The sequence below is a fragment of the Crassostrea angulata genome, chromosome 6 (assembly GCF_025612915.1).
Source record: "Crassostrea angulata isolate pt1a10 chromosome 6, ASM2561291v2, whole genome shotgun sequence".
In the NCBI taxonomy this organism is placed as follows: domain Eukaryota; kingdom Metazoa; phylum Mollusca; class Bivalvia; order Ostreida; family Ostreidae; genus Magallana; species Magallana angulata.
The window spans coordinates 1,770,849-1,795,836 of NC_069116.1; the positions used below are offsets into that span (position 1 = coordinate 1,770,849).

Consider the following 24,988-nt stretch of genomic DNA (forward strand, 5'->3'; position numbering starts at 1 on the left):
ATGTCATTAGGATTGAGTAAGGGGCTCGGGAGTTAGAATTTTTTTCTACAGTACATGTCAAGCATGCCAATCGAAACTAGAATGCCCAAAAATTCATATCCCTCTTAAAAATGAACGAATAGGTCTGGTCATTAGTACAGTAATCTAGACTTGAACTAGGTTAAAAAAAAGGTTCAAGATGAAAGATCCAGTAAAATCAGGCAAGAAAAACTTAATGATTTTGTGAATAGGAAGGGGGGGGGGTGGTCGGTGGGTGTACTGTGTAAATTTGATTTCCACGAATAGGCAATAAGCGCCGTTTAATCTCAGGAATTTCGTCTTAATTGTTCAATCCGCTGCATATTTCACAAACAATAAGAATGGGGTCCGAGGTTCATTTTCACGAATTTTCATTAGGATGGAGTGAAGGGCTTGGGAGTTAGAATTTTTTTATAGTTCATGTCAAACACGACAATTGAAACTCAAATACCAAAACCTTCATAACTCTTTTATTAATGAACGAATTGGTCTGGTAATTAGTACAGTAATCTAAAATGGTAATTAGTTGAAATTAAAGGCCCAAGATCAAAGATCAAGTAAAATCGGGCCAGAAAAACTAAATGATTTTATGAAATGGGGGGGGGGGGGGTCGGTCGGTGACTTCTATGTTAAACGTAGAATATTAAATTCTAAATATCACATATTACACAATTTCTAAATAAAATACATATGTTAGAACAATGTATAAGCGTTGTTTGAAAGATGTTACTATTGATTTTTTATGTTTATTCTTATGCTCAAACACTCATTAACGGATGGTCAGTTTTCAAACCTTGTCGCAGTCACCCGTTCGTTTGTATAGTTACGTGTATAAACTTTGGAGGTTTTTCTTAATCCCAGACAGGCAACAGATTTGTATCAGTATATAGACATGCACAAAAAAGGAAAAAGTCCACCATCTTTAATAAAAATGACTTTTTAGCGTTGACTTCCAATCAGTATGAAGACAATCATTAAACAATGAATTTCAAATTATTTGAATCCATAGACATTTACCCGTAACTTGAAATAAATACATGTATAATTTTTGGACGCCTATGTACATTTAGCCTCTATCCAATTGACTGCATGTTACCTGAACTAGTTCTTATTCAAATGCTAAAACATTTGTACTTGAGAGAGAGAGAGAGAGAGAGAGAGAGAGAGAGAGAGAGAGAGAGAGATTTTCTAGTTTTTATAGTGTTTAGGGAATCAGTATATCAGCAACGTATGACAATAAACAAATTTATATACATGCATGCGTGTTTCTATATATGTGAATAAATACTAATCAGTCCTCTTTTTAAGTTCATGTAGAATACTTACTTAAACGTGGGTGCATTGCTAAATATTGTGTGTGTCATTGAGATGGCGGCATTTCTTTGATGCCGACAAATAACCCAGCATACTGCAGGGGTACGTCGGCGGCATGTCTTTGATGCCTGCGATGCGACGAGCGTTTGAATTTAACGAACTGCTGACAGAAACAAGCTATCTATTTGTAATGGAAAAAAAGCTGCTAATAAATAAATATAAAACGGAAAACATTAAAATCCATCATTTTAAAGATAAAATTGTTAAACAAACCTCAATTAAGAAAGAAAAAAACGTTCGACATATGGGGACTGAACCCGGGTCGCCTGGGCCCAAGTCCACAACTTTAGCGACTGAGCTACGCGGACTCTCGCTTCAAGACTTTGAAGCCTAAAATCTCGAGAATGCGTGGATCGATTTTAAAACGGATTTCATATTCTGAAGTTATTTATGTGTCTCTATCGCATAGCAACAAAAAAAAATTTCAAAACAAAAAAGTTAAAAAATGACCTTTTTTTTGTTTCCTTCCGGTGACGACCGGAAGTGACGGCGGACGTTCGGATATGCGTAGTACATTGCGGCTGGACACTTTCTACCATCCCTGAAAATTTTAAAGTTCTATCATAAATACTTTTGGAGAAAACTCGTGAACAAGCAAAAACATAAAATCTTCAATATCTCGGGACCGGAAGTGACGACCAAAAAAATCCCACGTACTTTTCTTACAAATTTTGTCATGAACAAGATCTGAAAGTTTTATCAAAATCGGCTGAAGCGTTTTTGAGAAAACGTGGGAGAAAAAAAAAAAGAATAATAACTAGACACGATCTCGTTGCGAGCAACGAAGAGGTCTTCCGTCCGATTTTTAGAAGAGGAAATGACCTTGCCTTTTATCTTCATCAACGAAACATATCAGGAAATGCAGATGTGATCTTAAAGAGCGATGGATGAAGAATTATACACCCCGTTGGATCCCTAATTTGAAGGGCCAGCCCCATTTTATTTCATATTAAATAAGAGATCTTTTGACCTAATAACACGTCTAATAACCTGTTATAAAAAGAAACCGAAGGAAAAAAAGAGGGTCTTCCTTTGTAAACGGAAGACCCTAATAACAATAAGAATTTAAGGGTCTTCCGCTGAAGACGGATGACCCTAATAATAAAAGACTGTTTTTGTCAAAATCTTAATTGAAAAGTGTTTTCAACTTGAACTTTAGTCCAACAACCCTTTTATGTTGAATATTTTAGTAAGAAAATTAAATAAAAAGGAGAGAAAGAAATAGAGAGAAAGAACAAATCTTGGCTCCGGCGAGATTAGAACACACAGTCTTTGCAGGTGTCTCAAAACATGGCTGACGCAAAATAATTCCCGAATTTGTCTTTGAATTTGGGGCGTTTCCGCTCGGGAGAAGAGCTGAGTTTTTGTATGAGATGAAAAACAAAGTGTAAGATGTCTGACTATTCAGGTTTGGTAACAGTGCGAGGTCATTTGAAATATTGATGCGTGTTTGTGTCTGGAGGGGGATGAAAAGACCTGAGCTTGATTTTCGTCGTAAATAAATCGAAAATAAAATTTTGAGGTGTGGATCTCGGATTCGGTCATTACATGTAGTACAGTAATCTAGAATTGAACTAGATTGAAAATAAAGGTTCAAGATGAAAGATCCAGTAAAATCAGGCCAAAAAAACTAAATTGTTTTGTGAATAGGAGAGGGGGGGGGGTCGGTGCGTGACTGTATAAATTTAATTTCCCAGTATAGGCAATAAGCGCCGTTTAATCTCAGGAATTTCGTCTTGATTGTTCAATCCGCTGCATATTAAGCAGAAAATAAGAATGGTGTCCGAGGTTCATTTACACGAATTTTCATTAGGATTGAGTGAAGGGCTTGGGAGTTATGATTTTTTTTACAGTACATGTCAATCACGACAATTGAATCTCAAATGCCAAAAACTTCATAACTCTGTTAATAATGAACGAATTGGTCTGGTAATAAGTACAGTAATCTAAAATGGTACTTAGTTGAAATTAAAGGCCCAAGATCAAAGATCAAGGAAAATCGGGCCAGAAAAACTAAATGATTATATGAATTGAGGAGAGGGGGGGGGGGGGGGGTCGATCGGTGACTTCTATATTAAACGTAAAATATTAAATTCTAAATATCACAAATAACACAATTTCTAAACAAAATACATATGTTAGAACAATGTATAAGCGTTGTTTGAAAGATGTAACTATTGATTTTTTAACATCTGTTTATCTTAGGCTCAAACATTCATAAACTGCTGGTCAGTTTTCAAACCTTGTCGCAGTCACCCGTTCGTCTGTATAGTTACGCGTATAAACTTTGGAGGTTTTTCTTAATCCCATACAGGCAACAGATTTGTATCAGTATAAAGACATGCAAAAAAAGGGAAAAGACCACCATCTTTAATAAAAATGACTTTTTAGCGTTGACTTCCAATCAGTATGAAGACAATCATTAAACAACGAATTTCAAATCATTTGAATCCATAGAAATTATTCCGTAACTTGAAATAAATACATGTATAATTTTTGGACGCTAATGTACATTTAGCCTCTATCCAATTTACTGCATGTTACCTGTACTAGTTCTTATTTAAATGCTAAAACATTGTACTTTAGAGAGAGAGAGAGAGAGAGAGAGAGAGGGAGAGAGAGAGAGAGAGAGAGAGAGAGAGAGAGATTTTCTATTTTTTTTATATAGTGTTTAGGGAATCAGTATATTAGCAACGTATGTCAATAAGCACATTTATATACATGCATGCGGGTATCTATATATGTGAATAAATACTAATCAGTCCTCTTTTTAAGGTAATGTTGAATACTTATTTAAACGTGGGTGCATTGCTAAATATTGTGTGTCATTGAGATGGCGGCATTTCTTTGATGCTGGCAAAGCCACCCAGCGTACTGCAGGGGTACTTTGGCGGCACGTCTTTGATGCCTGCGATGCGACGAGCGTTTGAATTTAGCGAACTGCTGACAGAAACAAGCTATCTATTTGTAATTAAAAAAAGCGGCTATTATTTCTATATATAATAAATATAAAACGAAAAAATTTAAATCCATCATTTTAAAGATAAAATCGTTAAACAAAACAAAATTAGGCATGTCTTTGATACCGGCAATGCGACGAGCGTCTATTTAAAGAGCTGCTGACAGAAAAGAGCTCCATATTTGTACTGAAAAAAGCCGCTATTAAATTTAATTATGACAAAAACAAAACGAAAAACATTCAAATCCATCATTTTAAAGACGAAATCATTAATCAAAACATAAATAAGAGAGAAAAAACATTCGGCACTCAGGGATTGAACCCGGGTCGTCTGAGCACATGTCCAACACTCTAACGACTGAGCTACGCGGACCTTCGCTTCAGGATTTTGGGGTCCAAAATCTCAAGAATGCGTGGATCGATTTTAAAACAAATTTCATATTTAGAAGTTTTGAGGGCGTCTCTATCGAATGAAATAATAAAAAAAATTCAAATCCCAAATATTGAAAAATTAAGGTTTTTCATTTCCTTCCGGTGACGACCGGAAGTGACGGCAGACGTTCGGATATGTGTAGTACACTGCGGCTGGACACTTTCTATCATCCCTGAAAATTTAAAAGTTCTATCTTGAATACTTTTGGAGAAAACTTGTGAACAAGCAAAAACATAAAATCCTTAATATCTCGGGACCGGAAGTGACGACCAAAAAAATCCCACGTATTTTTCTTACAAATTTTGTCATAAACAAGATCTGAAAGTTTTATTAAAATCGGCTGAAGCGTTTTTGAGAAAACGTGGGAGAAAAAAAAAAGAATAATAATAATAGAGGAAAAGAAACAAAGCAATAACAATAAGGTCTTCCGTTGGAAACGGAAGACCTTAATAATAGAGGAAAAGAAACAAAGCAAAAACAATAAGGTCTTCCGTTTCCAACGGAAGACCTTAATTAATGTGACAATCATATCAGCTAAAACGTACCATTTGCAATATGCCTCGCGTATTTGCTCTAAATTGTTGACACTACAATTTCATTCGGTTTAACACGACTCAATGAATAACAGCAATTTGACAACAGTGTAAAGCAATCAAAAAGACGACTTTGTTGATCAATTAAATGAAACTGTGTACAGTTGTTTAGAAAACACTTGTAGATAATTGCTTGTCAATATTGCCAAACTTTCTGTATAATATGCACAGTACAATTAGGAAAAGGAATCAAAAGGAAAAAATATTGAAAATAAATAAATACTAAAATCTTAAACGGCGAATGTATATAGAAAAAACTTAAACAATGAATGTTTGCAGAATTTTCATTGACCATTTATAAATTTAAAAATAATTTTTCTTCGCATAAAAGATGTTATCTACTAACATGGTGCATGCATTTTTTCCCAGTAGTTATACATCCAAACGTTTCATCACATGCGTCAGCATCACAAGTATAGGTTGCAATACACTGTTCTTCATAATATCCCCAGGTACACGTATGTGTACATGAACGTCCAGCACAAGCTAGATTAGAACAAATGGTTATATAACCAAGGATTTCGGGTTTCTATATGTAAAACATTCTCTAAAATATTGCATTGTGCTGAATTTTATTATCTCGGCATAATATATCTTTATAGGAGTCATACATACTGCTGCATATTCTCATAATTGTTTTATTTTTGTAAATACTGTCCAAATCGTCACTACAACACGTTGATAAAAATCTGAAAAAATAATAAAGCCCAGTGAACTTTTAATAAGAATACGTTATTGTGATTGAAAAGTAAAAGCAATCATTAACATAGGTAGATCTTTAACATACACTTTATAGTCACAACCCCAATATTCCTGTTTGTCAGCAAATACAAAGATGATTCCACTAAAACCCACAAACACGTACAGTGCGATAGTCTTCATTTCAAAGAGAAGGAAAAATTTAGTAGTCTCACTTTATCTCATCCTTATTGACATTTGGACGTCTAGAATTCACACTTTAGTTGTAGCTGTGTAGTTCCGTCCTGTTTGATCTCGTAGTTTTCGGTTAATTATTATCAAATTTCACCAAAATACCGATCATTATATAGTTATTGTCTTAAAATATTATGATAAATTTATCGAAGAAAGAATGACAGTGAATCCGGTAGAACAATTCATCTCTTTATCACCCCTAATTGAAAAACAATCTTGAATCATTACACTAAATATGTTTGCATTGTTAAGAGTATCTGTATCTGAAATATTTAAAAATATTCTTTTTTAACTAACATCCTTTATTGAAGTAAACGATCTAATGAATAAAGAAAAAATCAAAATGATTAAATGATAATCTAGTCGTATTCGAAAACATCGATAAAAATGCCTGCAAGTCAGTGCAAGACCTTATAGTATGTTCACGCGTTACCTCTACACTGGATTACGTTAATGCATTGCTATATGGGTCGAGCTCAAGCTCCCTTTTTTTTACTGCAGATAATTCAAAAAACAGCGGCCATGTTTAACAAGGACAAAGAAGCCTGATTATATATATATATATATATATATATATATATATCTATATATCTATATATATATATATATATATATATATATATATATATATATATATATATATATATATATATATATATATATATATATTCCCTTTGCTTGTGTCTTTCCATTAACTGCAACTGGAATTTCGAATCTGGAATAAGTTACTATCTACGGGATTTCACCAACATACCTACAGGACCTTAAAAACTAATATGGAGATTGGCAGTTTGACGTTAGTGCTGCTGCACTGTGGAACGGTCTCCTGGCAAATTCAAAACAACATCTGTGCGGTTTTAAAACGTCACTTAAGAGTAATTTTATTTAGATTAGCTCTTTCCAAATTGACATTGTAACGATTTTTATATATCTGTGTAGATGACTCAATTTTTTAATTTTTCAAAGTAACGAAAGTCTTATCACTGTTTAGACTACTTTTAATCATATATTTTGTCTGTTTATTATAATCTTAGTTATGTGTTTTATAGTAATTTTTGTTATATTTAGCGCTATATAAAGTTTTATAATAACAATAAATGATAAATAACTATATTCTTGCAGAAATTGATACTTTTCAGGTTATGGTTATCTAAAATAGTATACGTTAGCAAACTTTGAAATTCATAAAATCTGTTGAACTTTGCTCCAAAGTGTATTATTTTTTTTAGTAGTATCGACCTTGTGTACATTGGTATAAGTAGTTTCCAAGTTGACATAGCAAAATGTATAAAATCAAAAATACTAAAGAACATTGCAAGTGGTACCTATTCAAAGGTTTGTCTATAATATATTTATATTACAATAAAGAAAAATGACAATAACAAACTGTCAACCATCTCAAAAATCCATAAAACGAAGTACAAATTCAAAGCAGAGGAACAAGGACCTCTACAAAGATAGAAGTAGGTCAGGTGCCTAGGACGAGTAAGCATCCTCTGCTGACCGGTCACATCCGCCGTGTGCTCTTTGTCGTATTCGGGAAAAAACGGAAAAGTCCGTATAGACAATTAGATGATTAATTTTGGTCTAACAATTAGCATGAAAAACGTCAGTCAGCATGCGACCCAGCGAAAGACTGTATTTGCTGACAAGGTCGTTGTATCGATGCAAAAAGGGGAAATGTTGGACAATGTGATAAAACATTATCCGCAACTGGTCTTGTGTTCGTGTTTACATTCTCGTGATTGGATGAAACATGTTTGAATCGTGAAACTAATGACTTGCAGAAAGTAAGGAATCTACAGTATGCAAGACTTAATATATTGTTATCAATTTTTCTGTTTGAAAATATTAATTATAGCTGAACTCTATGCAAGAATTGGTCAATACCCTAACAATAGTTGTACAATTCTATATCGCGAATCTCACGAAGTTCTTTTCCACTGACTTAAAAATAAGGCAATACATGATATATCTCACAAATTTTTAATGTAACTTGGCATGTTTAATTCGTTAGGGATGCAAACAATGAAAATGCTTATTCACTTATATACTGTAATGTTTACGAAAACATAATTAGACAAGACGTGGATTACAAACACTGGTTAGTTGTTTGATTGTTATTTAACATCTTTTGTCCAAAAAAGGAAAAGGACAATCAATTTATGTAAAGCGCAGATTTTAATAAATTGATGTTTTGAAGCAAAATATGGGTGTTTTCCGATGGTTTTTCGACTGGGAAACATTGAGCGCAGGCTTGCTCAAGTACCACCTTTTAGTATAATGTGTATAATTATCTGAAGAAAAACATATGTTAAAATCTTACTTAAGCAGACTTGCGCTCAATACTTCCAAATGCAAAATTTAAAGCAAAAATGAGAATATTTTCATCCGTTTGCAAATTTGCGGGAATATGGTCATAAAGTTGACGTCATAGATAAATAGCCAATGAGCAATGGTGGTTAAAATCAAGATTAAAGTGATAGGCATCCACTGTACAATGATTTATGAAGATTTTATTTTGATACGACACTATTTTTAAAAAATTGGTTAAAATTGGGGGCAGATATTAGACCATACCGCACATAGTCCTTTCTGTTTCACAGTGAATGGATATAAAAGTATACATTTTGTGAATTCAAAGAGAATATTTGCATATACATGAGAGAATTAATAGCTCGTTCACTTCACAGTTATATTAACTGAAGAAGAGGGCGCTAAAATTAGATTAAGCAAATATAAGCAAGAGAAGTTTTAAAGAAATATTCAACAGAATCTTTAGGATTACCATGTCCTTTGGAAATTTCTTCTACTGATGTAGACGTTTTCTCTTGAAAACAATCAATGAATATGTTAAACATTTTATCTAAATAAAGTAAATGAGCAGTATAACTGCGTTTTGATCTGAATCAGACCTATAACTGAATAAAGATTTGTAAAAAATCAAAAACGTTTTATTTTCAAATCATAAACATCTCTTTTTAGAAGCATTTGCGAAGTTAAAATCAAGAATGGATTGCACATATCAACTTTTTTTTTGATGATCAAAAGTATACTTTAACTCTGTTATGCAAGTCGCATGCAATAAATTCAATTTGACGTTAGTACGGATTAGAAAAATAAAAATGTCGAAACAAATTTCGTATTGAATTGAAAACTCAATTGTTTCACATAAAAATGATTAAGCAATTAAAAATTAAAACCATCTGCATCATATTTATAATACACAAATAGAGAAAGAAAACGTAACGAACAGCCTCCGAAAAAAATCTACCAACCTTATGAAGCAGATCGTATATCACAAACATATAAAAACAATAAGTTGTTTTCACTATAAAAGGTCTTTTTTCTAATAAAAACGTATTGGGTTCTGTGCTGAATAATGACGTTAGTTATTCATTGCAACACGGAGATATTTTATGCATCCACTTACCAGTAGACATACATCCAGACACATCATCGCATTGGTCAGCATCACAGGGACAGGATTGACTGCAATGCTCTCCATAATATCCTTGGGGACACTTTGATCTACATAAACGTCCAATACAGGCTATAATATAAAAAAACAACTAATGGTACATTTAATAATTTATTTTTATGAAAAATATAGTTTCGTAAATATTGAGACCAAAACATCTCTGTAAAAGATGTTAATTTAGAATAAATATAAGATAAAAGACCTTGGCATATCTTTACATTGGCCTCATCCCAGTGTGTTCCATTAAGGTCATTACCGCAACACTTTAAGAAAAATCTGATTGCAAAAAGGAAAAATCTAGTGATGACCTTTTTAATATGATTAATTATATCTGGAAACAAAATATAAACGATGAAATTGTACATACGTTTTATAGTTACAACTTTCATCCGCCGGTTCATCAGAAAGAACAAATATATTTACACAAAGACTTACAAACACATACAATGCAATGCTTTTCATTTTCGAAAAGATCTAAAAGGAAGAGCTCGATGGTATTCCTTTCTATTATTCTCTCTGACTTTTGGACTTTTAGAAGTAGACAATTTAAACAGTCAAGTTATTTCCTATTAAGTGTTTTTATTTATTATCAATTAAATGTATATATCTAAATATTTGTAAATAACACTTTTTTTACTTTTACTTAAATAATCTTGTTTTTTCACATTTATTCTATTTTTGTTTTAACTTTTTGACCGGTTTCTCCCATATTAACAATATAAAAAATTGACGGTCTTTAATGTAATAATGATTTCAACTATAGTTATACCCCATGAATTTTTAATCAAACCATCGCTAATTAAAGTTATAACAATACAATACATCAGCTGAACTCAGATTTACATAATTCTCACACATTTTTCATTTGGTTGCAGTTTATTCATGCTTTTAGGGGTTTCAGATGGGTAATCGATATGATAAATTTTTACAGTTGCTGTTGCAAGACTAAATAGAGTATATGCTATGTAAAATATAAAGTAATTAAACTTTATGTAGATACATTTTTAAAACGTGTTCCTCGATATGTATTTGGTATGAAACTTGAGTATGGGGTCTCTAAAGAATGTTGTCCTCATATTCTTGACATTAGATAGCAAACTATACAAAACCTTTAAAAATTCATTATAACGATAAAAAGAGGAATGTGAGGAAAGAAAAGAAACATAACAAACCATTTGATGCACTTCTTTCAATGGATACTTCTGAGTATCGGGTGTTATTTTTTCTCGCTCTGTAATTTACCACTGAAAATATCTTTGTCTTTTATATCTTTTCTTTTTTCAGATATAGGCCACATGAAAACCATCTATCCTTCTGTTTTCAATAAAACAGAAGTGAGAAAAGAACTAGATAGATTGCATGATCAGTATGTACTGGTCCCTGCTAGACAAGGCATGTGCCAACATTGTCTTTGTTTGCAAGGCACATTATATTCATTGCGTTTTTAAAGAACTGGGTTTCAATTCTACGTCTGGTAATTTTACTAACTAAAATTCTTACAGTAGTGAAGGAGAAACTTTAAAAGTACTGTGTAACATTGTACTACAGAGGCGGTGTAAATCAGATGTGGAAACTTTAGAAACTTTGAGGTCACATAATCTTACCAAAATCAATAACATCAAAACATACGATTTATACAACTATTACCCATGACAAATTTAAATCTAAATTTTTATGTCATCGACAGTTGTTTCTTTTTTTAATTATTTTTTAATATTCTTGCCTTGTCATTTGAAATCTTAAACATTATTTTGTTAAAAGCCATTCTAATTACTCACACACTCACACAAGTACTCTAATGTTAACATATTAAAGATGCTTGAATTTTTGATAGACAACATCTATGTAGTTTTTGGAGACCAGGTCTTCCAACAATAAATCGGAATTCCCATGGGCACAAAATGTGCTTCTTTATTGGCTGACTTATTTTCATATTCATACGAAGCAGAATTCATGGAAAAGCATGTGCAAGAAAAGCCGTGGCATTCATCTCCCCATATAGATATATATTGATGATGTTTTATTCATTAACAACTGTTACTTTTACTCTTATGTCAACTCAAAATACCCAAGTGAGCTTGAAATAAAAGATACCATAGATTCCCAAACATCTGTTTTATATCTGGATTTTTACTAGAAAAAGACGTTAATGGTAACCTAACAACACTTTATGATAAACGTTTTTTTTTTATCATCGTCAACTTCCCTTACGTATGTAGCAATATAATCACATCTTTATTGGGTTTATGTCTAAAAGCTTATTCATTTTGCAAGATCATGCTCTGTAAACAATCAATTTATTAAACGAGTCATGCTTCTTACAAACCAAATTGTGTGAACAAGAATATCAAGAACCTCGATTAAAATCATCTTTACGCGAGTTCTTTAGTTGATACATTGACCTTGTCAGCAAGTACAATGTTTCAATAGGATACACGTTGACTGCCGTTTTTCCTACTTGTTAGACATTATTTATACACCGGACAGACTACGGTTTCTTCCGTTTTTCATTATCTTGACAATGAGAACACTGCGGGTGCGACCGGTCGGCAGTGGAAGCTTACTCCTACTAGGCACCTAATCCCACCTCTATCTTTTTAGAGGTATGTGTTGCTCTGCTTTAAATTCGTATTTCGCTTTATGGATTTGTTAGATGGTTGACAGTTTGTTATTGCTTTTTTCACTTTGCATGCAGTTTACAAAGTTTTTACAAAAATATGAGGAAAGCAATAACACGTTAAATCTGTTTTCATGTAAAATGAATAAATGAACTAGGAAGGTGCTAAATATATGGTAAAGCAAATATAGGAGAATGTGGTATTTTTTTAAAAAGATGCTTTTGATAACAATTTACCTGTGTTCTTTTCATTTACGGATGTTAAAGTTTTCTCTGGAAAAATGAATAAATTATGCAGCATTTTTTTTAACAAAGTATTTTTAAGGAGTATGATTATGTTATTTGAACTGTTTATAACATACTGTAAAAAAAGGAATTGTAAAATAAAAAAAACATTTTGAAAATTAATATCTAGAATGGGTTGGATACATCAACGTGTTGTGATAATAAAAAGTATTCCTTTACTTAATGATGCAGAACGCTGTGCAATAAACCCAGTTCGACCTTGGTACATGTCTTGAAATGTGTTGATACATTTGTTGACGACAATAAATGAGGGAAAACCTTTACCTTAACAGATATTTGTTTTTATTTACCAAGCCTACTTAAAAAAAAGCGTCCTGCACCTGTTCAGAAAATTACTCAAGAGGGATAGCCTTAGCGGGTGAGGTAAGGCTGCATAGGGGCAATTTCCTGCAAATGACCTACTTCAAATGCATGAATGAGTTGTTTCATTCATACCGATGTATTTTGTGGAGTTTATCCTATGCACGTGTTCGATGATACATTTAGTGCATATAGTCACTATGATGTCATATTATGACGTCATTATTCTTTACAACTCCGAAAAGTAAACGACATTCGATAAACGGCACTGGTGCCACAAGGGGATACCCAATGACCCATAATATTCCAAACGTTGATGATATAAGTGCAACAATGTTAGCGACTCAATCGGTAAGAGTTTATTATTAAATTTTGACAAGAAATGCAAGGAAAATGCAGAGGATAGTATCTGTTTGTGCTTTTTGTGTTTTTTTTTATCAAATAGATCTTTGTGTAGAAATTTTGTAGCAGTTATATAATAATCTATTTCGTGTTATAGTCTATCCCAAAATATTCCTGCTGCACATTTTCGATAAAAATAGACATATTTGAGAAAGTAAAGCAATTGAAATCGATAAAATGGAATTTTTTAAAGATATTTTTATTGACACATCATTTTTCACTCGAAAAAATTCATAGGAACGAAAACAAATTTCTTATGGAGATTTACAATAGGGAATGTTCACATCTTTTCCCCATTCAAAAGTCATTTGAAATACCCTGCGTAATATTTCAACGTTATTATCCGGGTCCGCTGCATTACATAATCCCGTTAGAAATCACATTTTTAGCCATGTATCGAAATCTGACAAGCTATACGGGTCGTTTCAACCAAAAATCTTGGAAATCGTTTATACTTTTTAATGTACATCATTAAATTATTGAGGTATACATAGCTATCACGTAATTAGGCAAACGTTAAAAAGAGGATATCTTGGGACAGTGTATACATAATATCTAATTTGTTTGCGAATTTTTAATTGCATGACTCTGCGCCAAACCAATAAACTTTTACATTCATTGAATACTATGTCCTTGTGACGTCACCAGGTATGATTTTGTCTACATGTTTTAATGATATACTTCTCATAAAATCATTGATTCAACTTAAACTCTAAATATCTGGCAAGGAAATTGAGAGAATATTGCTTGGCAATGCCGCAACACTCTACGAAATATTCACATTACAGATTCGTGTATTTTTGGGTTTTTTATGTTTCATATATTGAGACAATGAATCTCTCCGCACTTTTAAGATGCTAAATACTATAATTATATGCATATGTACCTTCTCATAATTTTATAATTGTATCATCATAAAGGGTACAACCAAGATTTTAATCAATGCAACATTTTGAAATAATTCTGTGAAAAGGGCAAAATATAGTGATTACTATATATGTTTAATTGTATTTGAAAATAATGAGCAGATTAGTTCAACTGTTGAAATTGTACATTCGCTCGATAGTTACAACCCCTCTCCCTCTGTGCGTCAGCAGTAACAAAGATATGATTCAACAAAACCCTTCAACCATATACGGTGCAATGTTCTTTATTTTTTGAAAAGAAGAATAGAGTCATGCTTTCTCTTATTATTGTTGACTTTTATAATCTTCGAATTAGACAATATTTTAAAGCTGTCTTGATTCGTCTTCTTTGAGCACGTAGTAAGCGATGGTGAAAAATTGAATATAAGAAAAAACAAATCATTATTTAGTTCAATTATTGTCTTAAATGTTTGTTGACGAGAATAACCTGTGAAAATATATACCCAAACAGAGAAGACTTGCTAGAATCTACAATATTAAACATCATTATAACTGACAATTGTTTATTTGTTAACGGTTTCACAAATGTATAACCTATTACATGTATAATACTTGATACAAACAGGTGTTATTATTGCTTATGTAAAATACCATATGCCGGTAATCGAACTTTGTAATTTCAAACATTTTGGATTTTGCTCCATTGTGTATTGCTTGGGTTTCAAGTCAAATCGAAATATTGATTAAAATATCAATCTGACATTCTTGTTGTTCTTGCTGTTTATAATGTAGATTTTGGACCACACGTTAAGTTACATTTGTTATAATTTACAGTTCTTTCTGCTGTTTCCCAAAACAAAAAAATAACTATGTAAATCCGGTGTATATCCACATTATATGTAATGTTACATGTTAATAAATTGGGTTCAATCATTTAAATTTCCACGCGTAAACATGTATAATGCTGTCTATTGCTATATACTGCAATATGCAGGACAGTTTAAGTTTGCATTAACGTTGATGTTGACGGCATGTTCTCTTTCGAATAAAAAAAAATCCCGATAAATCCACTCTTTTCAGGTAATGATTTTAACATAAGAAAACATAGAAGTTGAACTTCATATTTATATAATATATTCAAATGAGTACAAATGCACTTCTCCAGGATTACCTATAATTATCATATATATTTTCAGCAAAACATAATTGAAAATCTTAGAACAAACAGTGTTTAATTACGGTTTCATTTTATTTTGTTAGTCTTTAATTTCATACAACATGTAGTACTTAAGTATGGCAAAAACATTATCTTTATAATAAACAATATATTTTTAAATAGAAAGTAAGAACATAAATTGGATGTAAATTATATTTCAATTAAATCAGTATAATACGTTTTTCAACATTCAAACTCACAATTATGAAACAAACATAATAATGACATTTTCATAATACCTTATTTCCACCAAAAAAAGTATTTTTTTTACGCAAAACAGAACACATGTAATATTAAGCTTCATAGGTCCTACGGAACATATGTTCAGTTTTAGTCATTCACACAGGAAAAATCACCAGCTTCAATCCTGTCCTCTGCAAAAATTAACAATACAGGTCATTGTTTACGAACACCCAAATATCACAACTTAATGAATATGAAAGTATGAGAAAGACAAATGTCGTAATATTATTGTAGTTAACGAATCTTACAAGATATTATTACAATCTTTATAATTTAGGGGAGGGGGGGTCTGAAGGTTAAACATCTAGATTTCTAAAGTCATATAGAATGATTAAAATGCTACAAACAGTCTTCAACGTTTTCACACTTACCTTTTGTTATTTCATTTTTGAAGCATCGTCATATTTACGTATATAACGTCTTTTTGTTCTACAATTAGTTCCGGTGGCGTCATTGGGTGACCAACATCAGAGTATCTAACCAAGGAACTGGCCATCATGCCCTCATCTAAAATTATGTCAACGGCAAAATGGATAAAGCGTTTGAGTTGGACGTTATAATGAGACAGACAGACAGAGAAGTAAATAGAGAGGGTTTGTTTGTAGTACAATTCGTTTTATTCCGTGAACTATTGCCATCACCAAATCTTTTTGATTGCAATCTGCAATGGAAAATTATAATGTTATTGCAATATTTGAAGGTGAAACCACAGATGCACTGTTTCTTTTATTCAGTTTAAATAAACCCATTTGAATAACACATAGTAAAACATTTCGTTTGATCGACTATAAAGTTCTTTCTTACCCGTAAATAACTCTCAAAATTATGATCATCAGCACAACTATGACGATTGCTAGACCAGACAACGCGAGCTGTTTAAACAGTCCTAACGATGGTCTTCCGTCTTTGTCCAAATCTATGAATTATTCATTTGATAACAATATTAGCGGAAACGTACCGACTAAAACATATGCCTCACGTATTTTTACACAAACCGTTTTGTGCAATTGTCCATATTAATATATATATATATATATATATATATATATATATATATATATATATATATATATATATATATATATATATATATATAATATAAAGGGATAACACAGTGAGAAAAACACCTTGAGTTGAAAATTTCATAAAAAATCTCTTTTTAGAAATGTATTTCATTTCATCTACTGCACAATATAGTGTGCATCGTCAAATTGCAAAAGCACGTTAAATAATTATTTACTTACCATCTTAAACTTTAAGTTTGCATTTAAATTAAATTGGTTTTCAAAAGATCGGCCCAAATCATTGTATACATTGTGAATTTTATAGCTATATCTTGAAATTCAGGCTTTAACCACTATCTCTAGAATTTAGCTGTACGTATTAATGCTTGTCAAGATTATGGATAGACCTGGATCATTAGCAGTTTATTTGCAAAAAGGTTTAATAGAGGAACCATGTAAAAAAACATGCATTTGTTTTTACAATTACTTTTTTTAAGCACAAGATACAAATCATGTTTCAAAACTGTTTGTAGGATATGTGTTTTCTTACAGAATTGTAATTATCACATTTCGTACTTAAAAAAATTTAAATTTAAACATTAGTATGAGGAAAAATATTATTAAAATTCCACTACAGTTAATACATAAACACCGTAACTTTCTTATTTAGTTTCCAATTTAAAACAATCATAATTAAAGGGGCACAAAAGACCGAATAATAGAATTACTTTCATTTAAATATTAATTTTAAATTATTTCAAATCATGCCCATATCAAAATAAAGTTTGTTGTAACTCATTTAATTTAATTTTTAAAATCAAAATAGTATTTAATTGCATTGATTAGATCTTTTGAAAATATATTTTAAAGAAATTGCAAATTGATTGTTGCGTTCAAACCGACATCTAATTCATACAGCCACCTACCCGATGCAGCTTCCGGACATCCTAAAGCATTGTCACACATGGTTATATTACAGGAACAGGTTTCCATACACCGTCTTCCATAATACCCCTGAGGACAACTTTGACTGCAATTTATACCAAACCCTCCGACACAGACTGGAATGGAAAATTCGAAATTTTGGGTAGATTAATATCTCTAACTCAGCTTTTATGTGAGAAAAATAACGGTAATGGCAAACGGCAGCCACGTACAGCAATTTGCTATTCAATATCAAGCTGTCACATCCTAAAGTATTAAAGAGGTTCGCTCCTTTGGTTATGGTAGCCATTTTTGGTCACCTCTGCTCTTAAAATTCTGCATCACATGTTAATTCTAGTTGTAAGTCTATATTTTACAATGCAAAAATAGACTATATTAAATAAAATCGTTTTTAAAAAATTACATTTTGACAGAGTTTAGTAAGGGACTTTATTTTGTGCCGGAAGATTTTCAAGAAGGTAATAAACATTTTCCATAACTCGATAGTTTTAGAGTACTGTTACTTTAGCTTCCTAATTCTCAGCGCAGACCAAACTTCTAGATAGTTTGTGTATTACGAAATATTCGGGATGTTCTAAAAACATATTTTTACAATATTTTGATATTTCTATTGATATTTTTGGCATATTTAGTTTATATTTTATAGAAGATAAGAAAAAATTAACTCTAATATTGGCCTAAAAATAGCTTAATTCATACTATATCTCAAATCCTTGAGATGTGGCCCCTACTTGTTTTACTTTTAAATGAGACATTAAATGTATGTCTATGGGTATGCAAAGTTTTAGAAAGATGACATTACTATAATTATTTTAATTTGCGTTCACAGGATGAATCTCTGCCATTCAGTCAACTGAATGTTAACGGAATGGTCTGGAAATGTGACTGAATGGCATAGCTATGCCATTCAGTCACCTTTCAGTTACCTTTCAGTCACATTTCAGTTGACTGAATGGCAGAGATTAATCCTGTGGTTATAATTAGATTACTCCAAAATTATGTAACATCTGTTGTTGTGTTCATTATGAACTGGCCTTTTAAACTACCTGTAAAGCAGGAATTTTTAAACTTTGACTTAGATTTTACTTTTATAGTCACTACATGTGTTCAACTTCATACGGTATCAAAATCATTACTAATTAATAGTTCAAACTATAAATAATTGCTTGATTTCTTCAAATTATGAATTTCTATGTTAAATTTTAGCACAAAATTCAGGAAAGTTATCATTTTTTGTTAGGGGCCCTATATTTCCAAAAAATGGCATGTGACAATGGTCACAAATAAAATAAATGAACATTATAGATCCGCATCTTTATATCCAAGTGGTTTTCGGATTATTGACTTAAGACACCATTTCTTTTACCCTTCAAGATGTGATTCTTTTTTAAAACGTTAAACTGCTTAATCATACAAGCAAAAAACGTCTGTAATGAACAAATGACAATAACAAACCGTGAACCATCTCAAAAATCCATAAAACGAAATACAAATTCAAAACAGAGGAACACGGACCTCCAAAAAGATTGAGGTAGGATCAGGTGCCTTGGAGGAGTGAGCATCCTCGGTCACACCCGCTGTGTGATCTTTGTCGTAATCGGGGGGAAAAATCGGAAAAGTCCGTAGACAATTAAATGTATATAGAGGTCAGTACTTCGATCTTCGCTTTTGCCCCATATTGAATTTATGAACCAATTAAAAACCATGTAAGGTAACTACAAACCATGTTATTAACAAAATCTACACTGTTTTAACAGTAAAGATATTACTGCGTTTATGTTTCACATTGACAGTAAAAAAAACAATGTTTATGCATGTACTTACCAATGCACTGCATTAAAGTATCGTTGTAAACAAAGTCTGTACAGCATTCTGGAATAATTCTGAAAAACATCATTGTTCATTTCACACTAATTTACTCATACTCTAATTTTTTAGGAAATTCTAACAGATAGAATGTGATCAATTTTAGCGTACACAGAATACAACAAATTTATTTTAACGCACGTGCTCCGATTGCAAATTCCGTCATCTAAATCTTCAGCAGAACTACAAATATTTGTAAATAGGTCTGCAATCAGGAGCAGTACAAGACAGATCAAAACCATTTTGGATAAAAGGAAGAACTTTCGAGGTTTGATCATTTTATATCATTATCTCGTTGAACTTTGTTTTATTTAATAATTTCTAATTGTCCGTACCCTTTTCTAGTAAGCCGGTACGTGTCAGCTAACTAGATAATATTTTTTGCAGATTTTAAAACAGTCTGCGATGCATTTTCAAAATTTGAAATTTGCTGCTGCAAAAAGAGGATCTTTTGAGAGTTCTAAATGTAATTTACTTCTGTGCAAAAAAAGACGAAAACATGTGTTACATTTCTTTGATCAGAAAAATTACTTCCCTGTTAATAGCAGATCAAGGCCGACAATTATGCAATTATTCTAAATTTGGATTTCCGCGAATACACGTTTCTTTTAAAAGTTTCTAGTCTGTATACGAAACACAAGAAATATTTATTAAAAAATTATCTATTTTTGGGAGCTGATTTGAATCAACTCTCCTATGCAGTTACTCTGGCAAACCGAAAGTGAAACAGCGTTTGGACCTAAGCACAAATCATCACAGCTGACAAGTTCTTGAAAATAATAGAAAATTTCGATGTAATTTATGCTGAAGCATTGTTTTTCAAGGAAACTTATCTATAAACACTTTGAAAATAGTCAGATTTTATTAAATACGAACAATTCAGATATTTTTGTGGTCTCATGTGTTCCTATGCCAGAGTTTAATAAAGTCTCGTTCAACAAGACGCTCGGCTGTCTCCGTAAATTTCAGACAAGCGGAGAGGTCCTCTTGCTTGTCGCAGATTAACGGAAACAGTCGAGCGTCCGGTTCAACGAGACTAGAGTTCGACATCAATAGTGCTTGGATCCATACGATTTTTAGAATTGTTTCGATTACTAATACATAGATTGAAATCTATCTTTAAATATTACACAACATGATTCATATGGGGTTTCTCGAAATTCTTGTCGGAAAAGTCTAAATATTCATTTAATTAAAAAGTGCGTAATTCAAATACAGACTAGAAACTAATTGCCATGCAAGATAAGTTGATTTTTAAATAAATGATAATCGATAAAATCAACTCCTGTCAGTACGTCAGTACTCTGATTACTCTTGTAATTACGATGTATGATAGAAGCCAAGTTTGTATAGTTTTTTGGGAGAAAAATATGTTCTTGGGTGCTCTTTTTTCAGCCCATGTGCAAATGTTACAATGGAAACTCATTTTATTTCATAAAGGATTTAAGATCCATACAATTAAAAATTGACAAATCTTGAACCATCTCAAAAATCCATAAAACGAAACACAAATTCAAAGCAGAGAAACACGGACCTTAAAATAGATAGAAGTAGGGTCAGGTGCCTAGGAGTAGTGAGCATCCTCTGCTGAACGATCACACCCGCCGGGTGCTATTTGTCAATTGTTCTCAACTATCAAGAACTTTAATGCTAGAAATAAAGAATGCAATAAGCATGATTAATTACCTAATCAAAGGGATTTTGTTGTTTTATTACAAATTAATTATTTTCGTCTATTTTGTATGCGTATTCAGATTTGAAAGTGATCTATTAGACTGCCGGTCAATAGACTGCGATCTATTAGACTGCCGGTCAATAGACTGTGAACTATTGGACCGCCGGTCAATAGACTGCGATCTATTGGACCGGTAACTTATTTTAGGAAAAGTGAAATTGCTGCAAGATTAAAAGATAACTTTATTATGTTTATTTTACTATTGTTCTTAAAATTTATCTTCATGGTTTGAAAACCTTCTGTAATTTATAATTGTAAACACAAAATACTAAACACGGAATAAGTTTAAAAAAATTATTTAATGCCTGAACAGTCAATAGACCCTATTTTTTTCCCTTGGTGCAGGGAACAGCTCAGTATGATCTATTGCCCTCGGTCGTTGGCATCTGGCAATAGATCATACTGAGCTGTTCCCTGCACCTCAGGATAAATATTCGACTCCTCAAGCATTAAATAATTGTATACTGTCTTATTCATGTACTTTTGAATTTTCCTTTTATGCTGAAATACGTGTGTAATGATTCAATGATAGTAACATGCAATTGAATGTTAACCGTTTACGTATTCTTTTTTGTGACTGAATAATAAGTTTATTTTAGTTTTAAGGATTATGTTTACTCAGAATGAAAAAAAAATCCACTGATGATATTGAAAAACCATCTATTGCGTGTTATGGACCTTAATTTTAGTGTTAAATTTCACTTTAAAAAAAATAAGGTCAATGACCTACTTTTAGAGTTAATGGCCATTGAATATTTTTTGAAAAATTAAGAAAAATCACTAAAAATTGTACTCAGTGATTGAGATTTTCTTGATTGTGAAAACAATACAAATGGCTAAACTCTTTTAATAATGAAATATATATGTAGTTTATGAATGGCAGTGACACTAATAAGATTCAAAGCAATAAATTTTCATCGACAATTTTTATGAATATTCCAGTCAGAATTTCCTCTATCAGTTTTCAATTCCCTATCCATTTTTTACTTCGATTAACAAAATTTTATATGAGTTCAATGATCCAAATTTTTAGATATGGTATCTTGCATCGCTTTAAGCATTATTCACCATTTTTGTACCGTGTGCAATACAAAAATGTATATAAAAAAATAAGATAAAACCAAAAGAAATATGCAAACTTATGTTGGATAACGTTACTATTTATCAGATTTTTGTTTACATATTGAAAATAGAATACAAGTAGACAGATGCAGTATGAGCATGTACAAAACAGAATCGCAAAATGTTTTAAACAAATAAGATACAGTGTATAATCGATATAATCCAATGTCATTTTCTGTATTAGCCGAACTTTGAAGCTCCTTCTCAAAACAAATCATTTTTAATTTCACTTTAAAGAGTATAGTTTCTAAATGCTTTAAAGTGTTACTTGAACGTTCATACAAACAAAATATCTTCCTGATAGTCATTCCAAGAGTTCACAAATTCTATATGTATGAAGAATAGATATTACAAAACACTTGTCATAATGAAATTTGTTTTGCATATTAAACAGATTTTCAAATATTTGAGTCTAAAATTCAATAGGATTATCAATTTTTTCATGAATCTGGACTGCTAATCAACTGAAATTTGCTGTATATTATTCCTGGTATTTGATTTCTAGATATTTTTGCGTTATATTACACATTTTGGATTATAATTTTCTTCTTTTTTTCGTAAAGTTATTTATCAAAACTACATTTTATAAAGATGCCTAACCGTTTATATTTTTTTCCTGTGATTTATGTTTACATTAACGTTCTATGACTTAAAGCTAGAACACCGAATAGGATAATAAATAAATACTAGAAAAGAGAGAGAAAATGTTACTTGAAAAGACGTTGAACAAATAATCTCCACCAACATGTGTCAGGGACATTCTGTTATACCTTCTATATATGAGGCTCATTAATAAATCATATGCATGTGTTTGCATGGTTCGCCATTCCTTATTTCATTAAATAATATAAAAAGATAAACCAATTTATACTAAAAACGATATTCAGAACTACGAATAACGTATATTGTTTTCAATAGAACAATCTCTTAAAAATTCATGATCAAATATCATAAACCTCTTTTTAAGAATAATTGTATGATTAATTTTACTCCAAATGACATGGTTTATATCTGTTTACAAGTTTTTATGAATATCACTGCTAACGATAATGACTTCTTGGTTGTTATTGTAAATTAAAACTTAATAGATATATTTTAGATCAAGAAAACATAAACACTTTTTATATACGTTTACAAGTGTTCATAAATTTTCACTCTAGTTATAATTGCATCCTGGTTGTTATAAAAAAAATTTATATATAATTAATAAATTAGTTTATTTAAAAAAAATGATGACACTGTAAGAAATGATAAAATCCAAGAATACCATGTCTTATCTTAAAATTAATTTCTCTTAACAGACCGAATGTTCTATGTGTGTATGTAGATATCTGCAATGTTTTTATAATACAGGTGCATAATAGTTTACTTCACTTTAACATATGGATGTTTCATTGCAAACCAGTACGAAAGCCGAGAAGGATCATTCGAGATTCGAGATTCAAAATACGAGATTCGAAATACGAGATTCAAGATTCGAAATTCGAGATTCAATATCTAAATTAACCAATCAAATAAAGGATCTGAAAACCTGTATCCTAGCGACACCAAACTGTTCTAATTAAAGATCATTCATACATGCTCTTATATAAAAATTAATTTAAATGCTATGTTTACTTCTCTCTAGCTAACTAAATAATTATTTGTATTTATTTTTACACAGAATATTTAAGTAGACTAGTAATAATGCAGTGTGCTTCGCGGATCTAAGTGATTTTGTTTGCCCTGGTGCATTTCCACCTGATGCGTTTGAACCCTGGGGTATCTCACCACCAATAATAGTTTAAACCCCAGGTTTATTGACCCCTTTTGTGTAAAAATGCGGTTATGGTAGAAAACTTCATATGCGGAGTTAATTTTAAATAATTTTACTATGTAAATTTGATTAGCTCCAATTTTCCCGAGGAGGGGGTTCAGACCCCCTGATCCCCTCCTTTCTAAATCCGCGCATGAAGATTAGTATCTTAATAATCTAAATATAAATAATCAGTCCGTTTTTACCAATAAATATAAGCATTACTTATCGTTTTTATGTATGTATACAGGCATACACTAGTACTATGATCATAAACTAATCATTGAGATATTATCACATCATACGGAATTATTAATACATTTTTTTCCTTTTCTTGAGTAAACAATTTATTATGAGTCTTACTTTTGGCATCGTTTTCAATATAGTAGGATACATACTCTCTACAATTCAAGGTAGGGATGATAGGGTTCCAATTTGTTCACATTGCCGATTTCTTGCGCAGAGAACAGTAAAACTTTTAAAAAATTTGATTGTGCATGAATTTTTCAAAATTAATTGTTGTATTTTTTATATAATTCATTCATTGATATATCAATAAGAAAGAATAGAAGGTATATGTATCATCACAGCCAAGTTAAGTTTCTCTGTAGTTTCCTACCCCCCCCCCCCGCACCAAACTTGACAATAATTACATATACGTCATACAAATGTTTACTTTGTATGTAAGTAACTCTCTAAAGATGTAAATAAGCACTGCAAAGATGTGTGCACTTAATTTACTACTACATTACACTTAGTCAGATAAAATGAATCAGGGTG

At 31.5% G+C, this 24,988-nt stretch overlaps 2 protein-coding genes across 2 annotated transcripts in view; one reads left to right on the forward strand and one right to left on the reverse strand.

Moving 5' to 3' along the window:
- LOC128190184 (sigma intracellular receptor 2-like) overlaps positions 1-24,988 on the forward strand; it is a 47,334-nt gene that overhangs the window by 3,352 nt on the left and 18,994 nt on the right. The window lies entirely within an intron of this gene.
- Positions 15,750-19,834, reverse strand: LOC128190182 (uncharacterized). The gene is made up of 7 exons (XM_052862120.1): positions 19,698-19,834; positions 19,515-19,573; positions 17,672-17,806; positions 16,546-16,657; positions 16,350-16,408; positions 16,113-16,248; positions 15,750-15,872 (listed from the first exon to the last, which is right to left on the reverse strand). Exons 1-6 carry the CDS (start codon positions 19,832-19,834, stop codon positions 16,124-16,126), a joined length of 627 nt encoding a protein of 208 aa, XP_052718080.1. The 3' UTR covers positions 15,750-15,872; positions 16,113-16,123.

Bases quoted from the DNA above. Each gene is read 5' to 3' on its own strand.
- LOC128190182 (XM_052862120.1), bottom strand. From the start codon at position 19,834: ATGATCAAACCTCGAAAGTTCTTCCTTTTATCCAAAATGGTTTTGATC. The intron at 19,574-19,697 runs GTGCGTTAAAAT...GATGTTTTTCAG, and splicing joins GGAATTTGCAATCGGAGCAC to AATTATTCCAGAATGCTGTA. The intron at 16,409-16,545 runs GTAAGAAAGAAC...TATAATTTTCCA, and splicing joins ATTTTGAGAGTTATTTACGG to TTGCAGATTGCAATCAAAAA.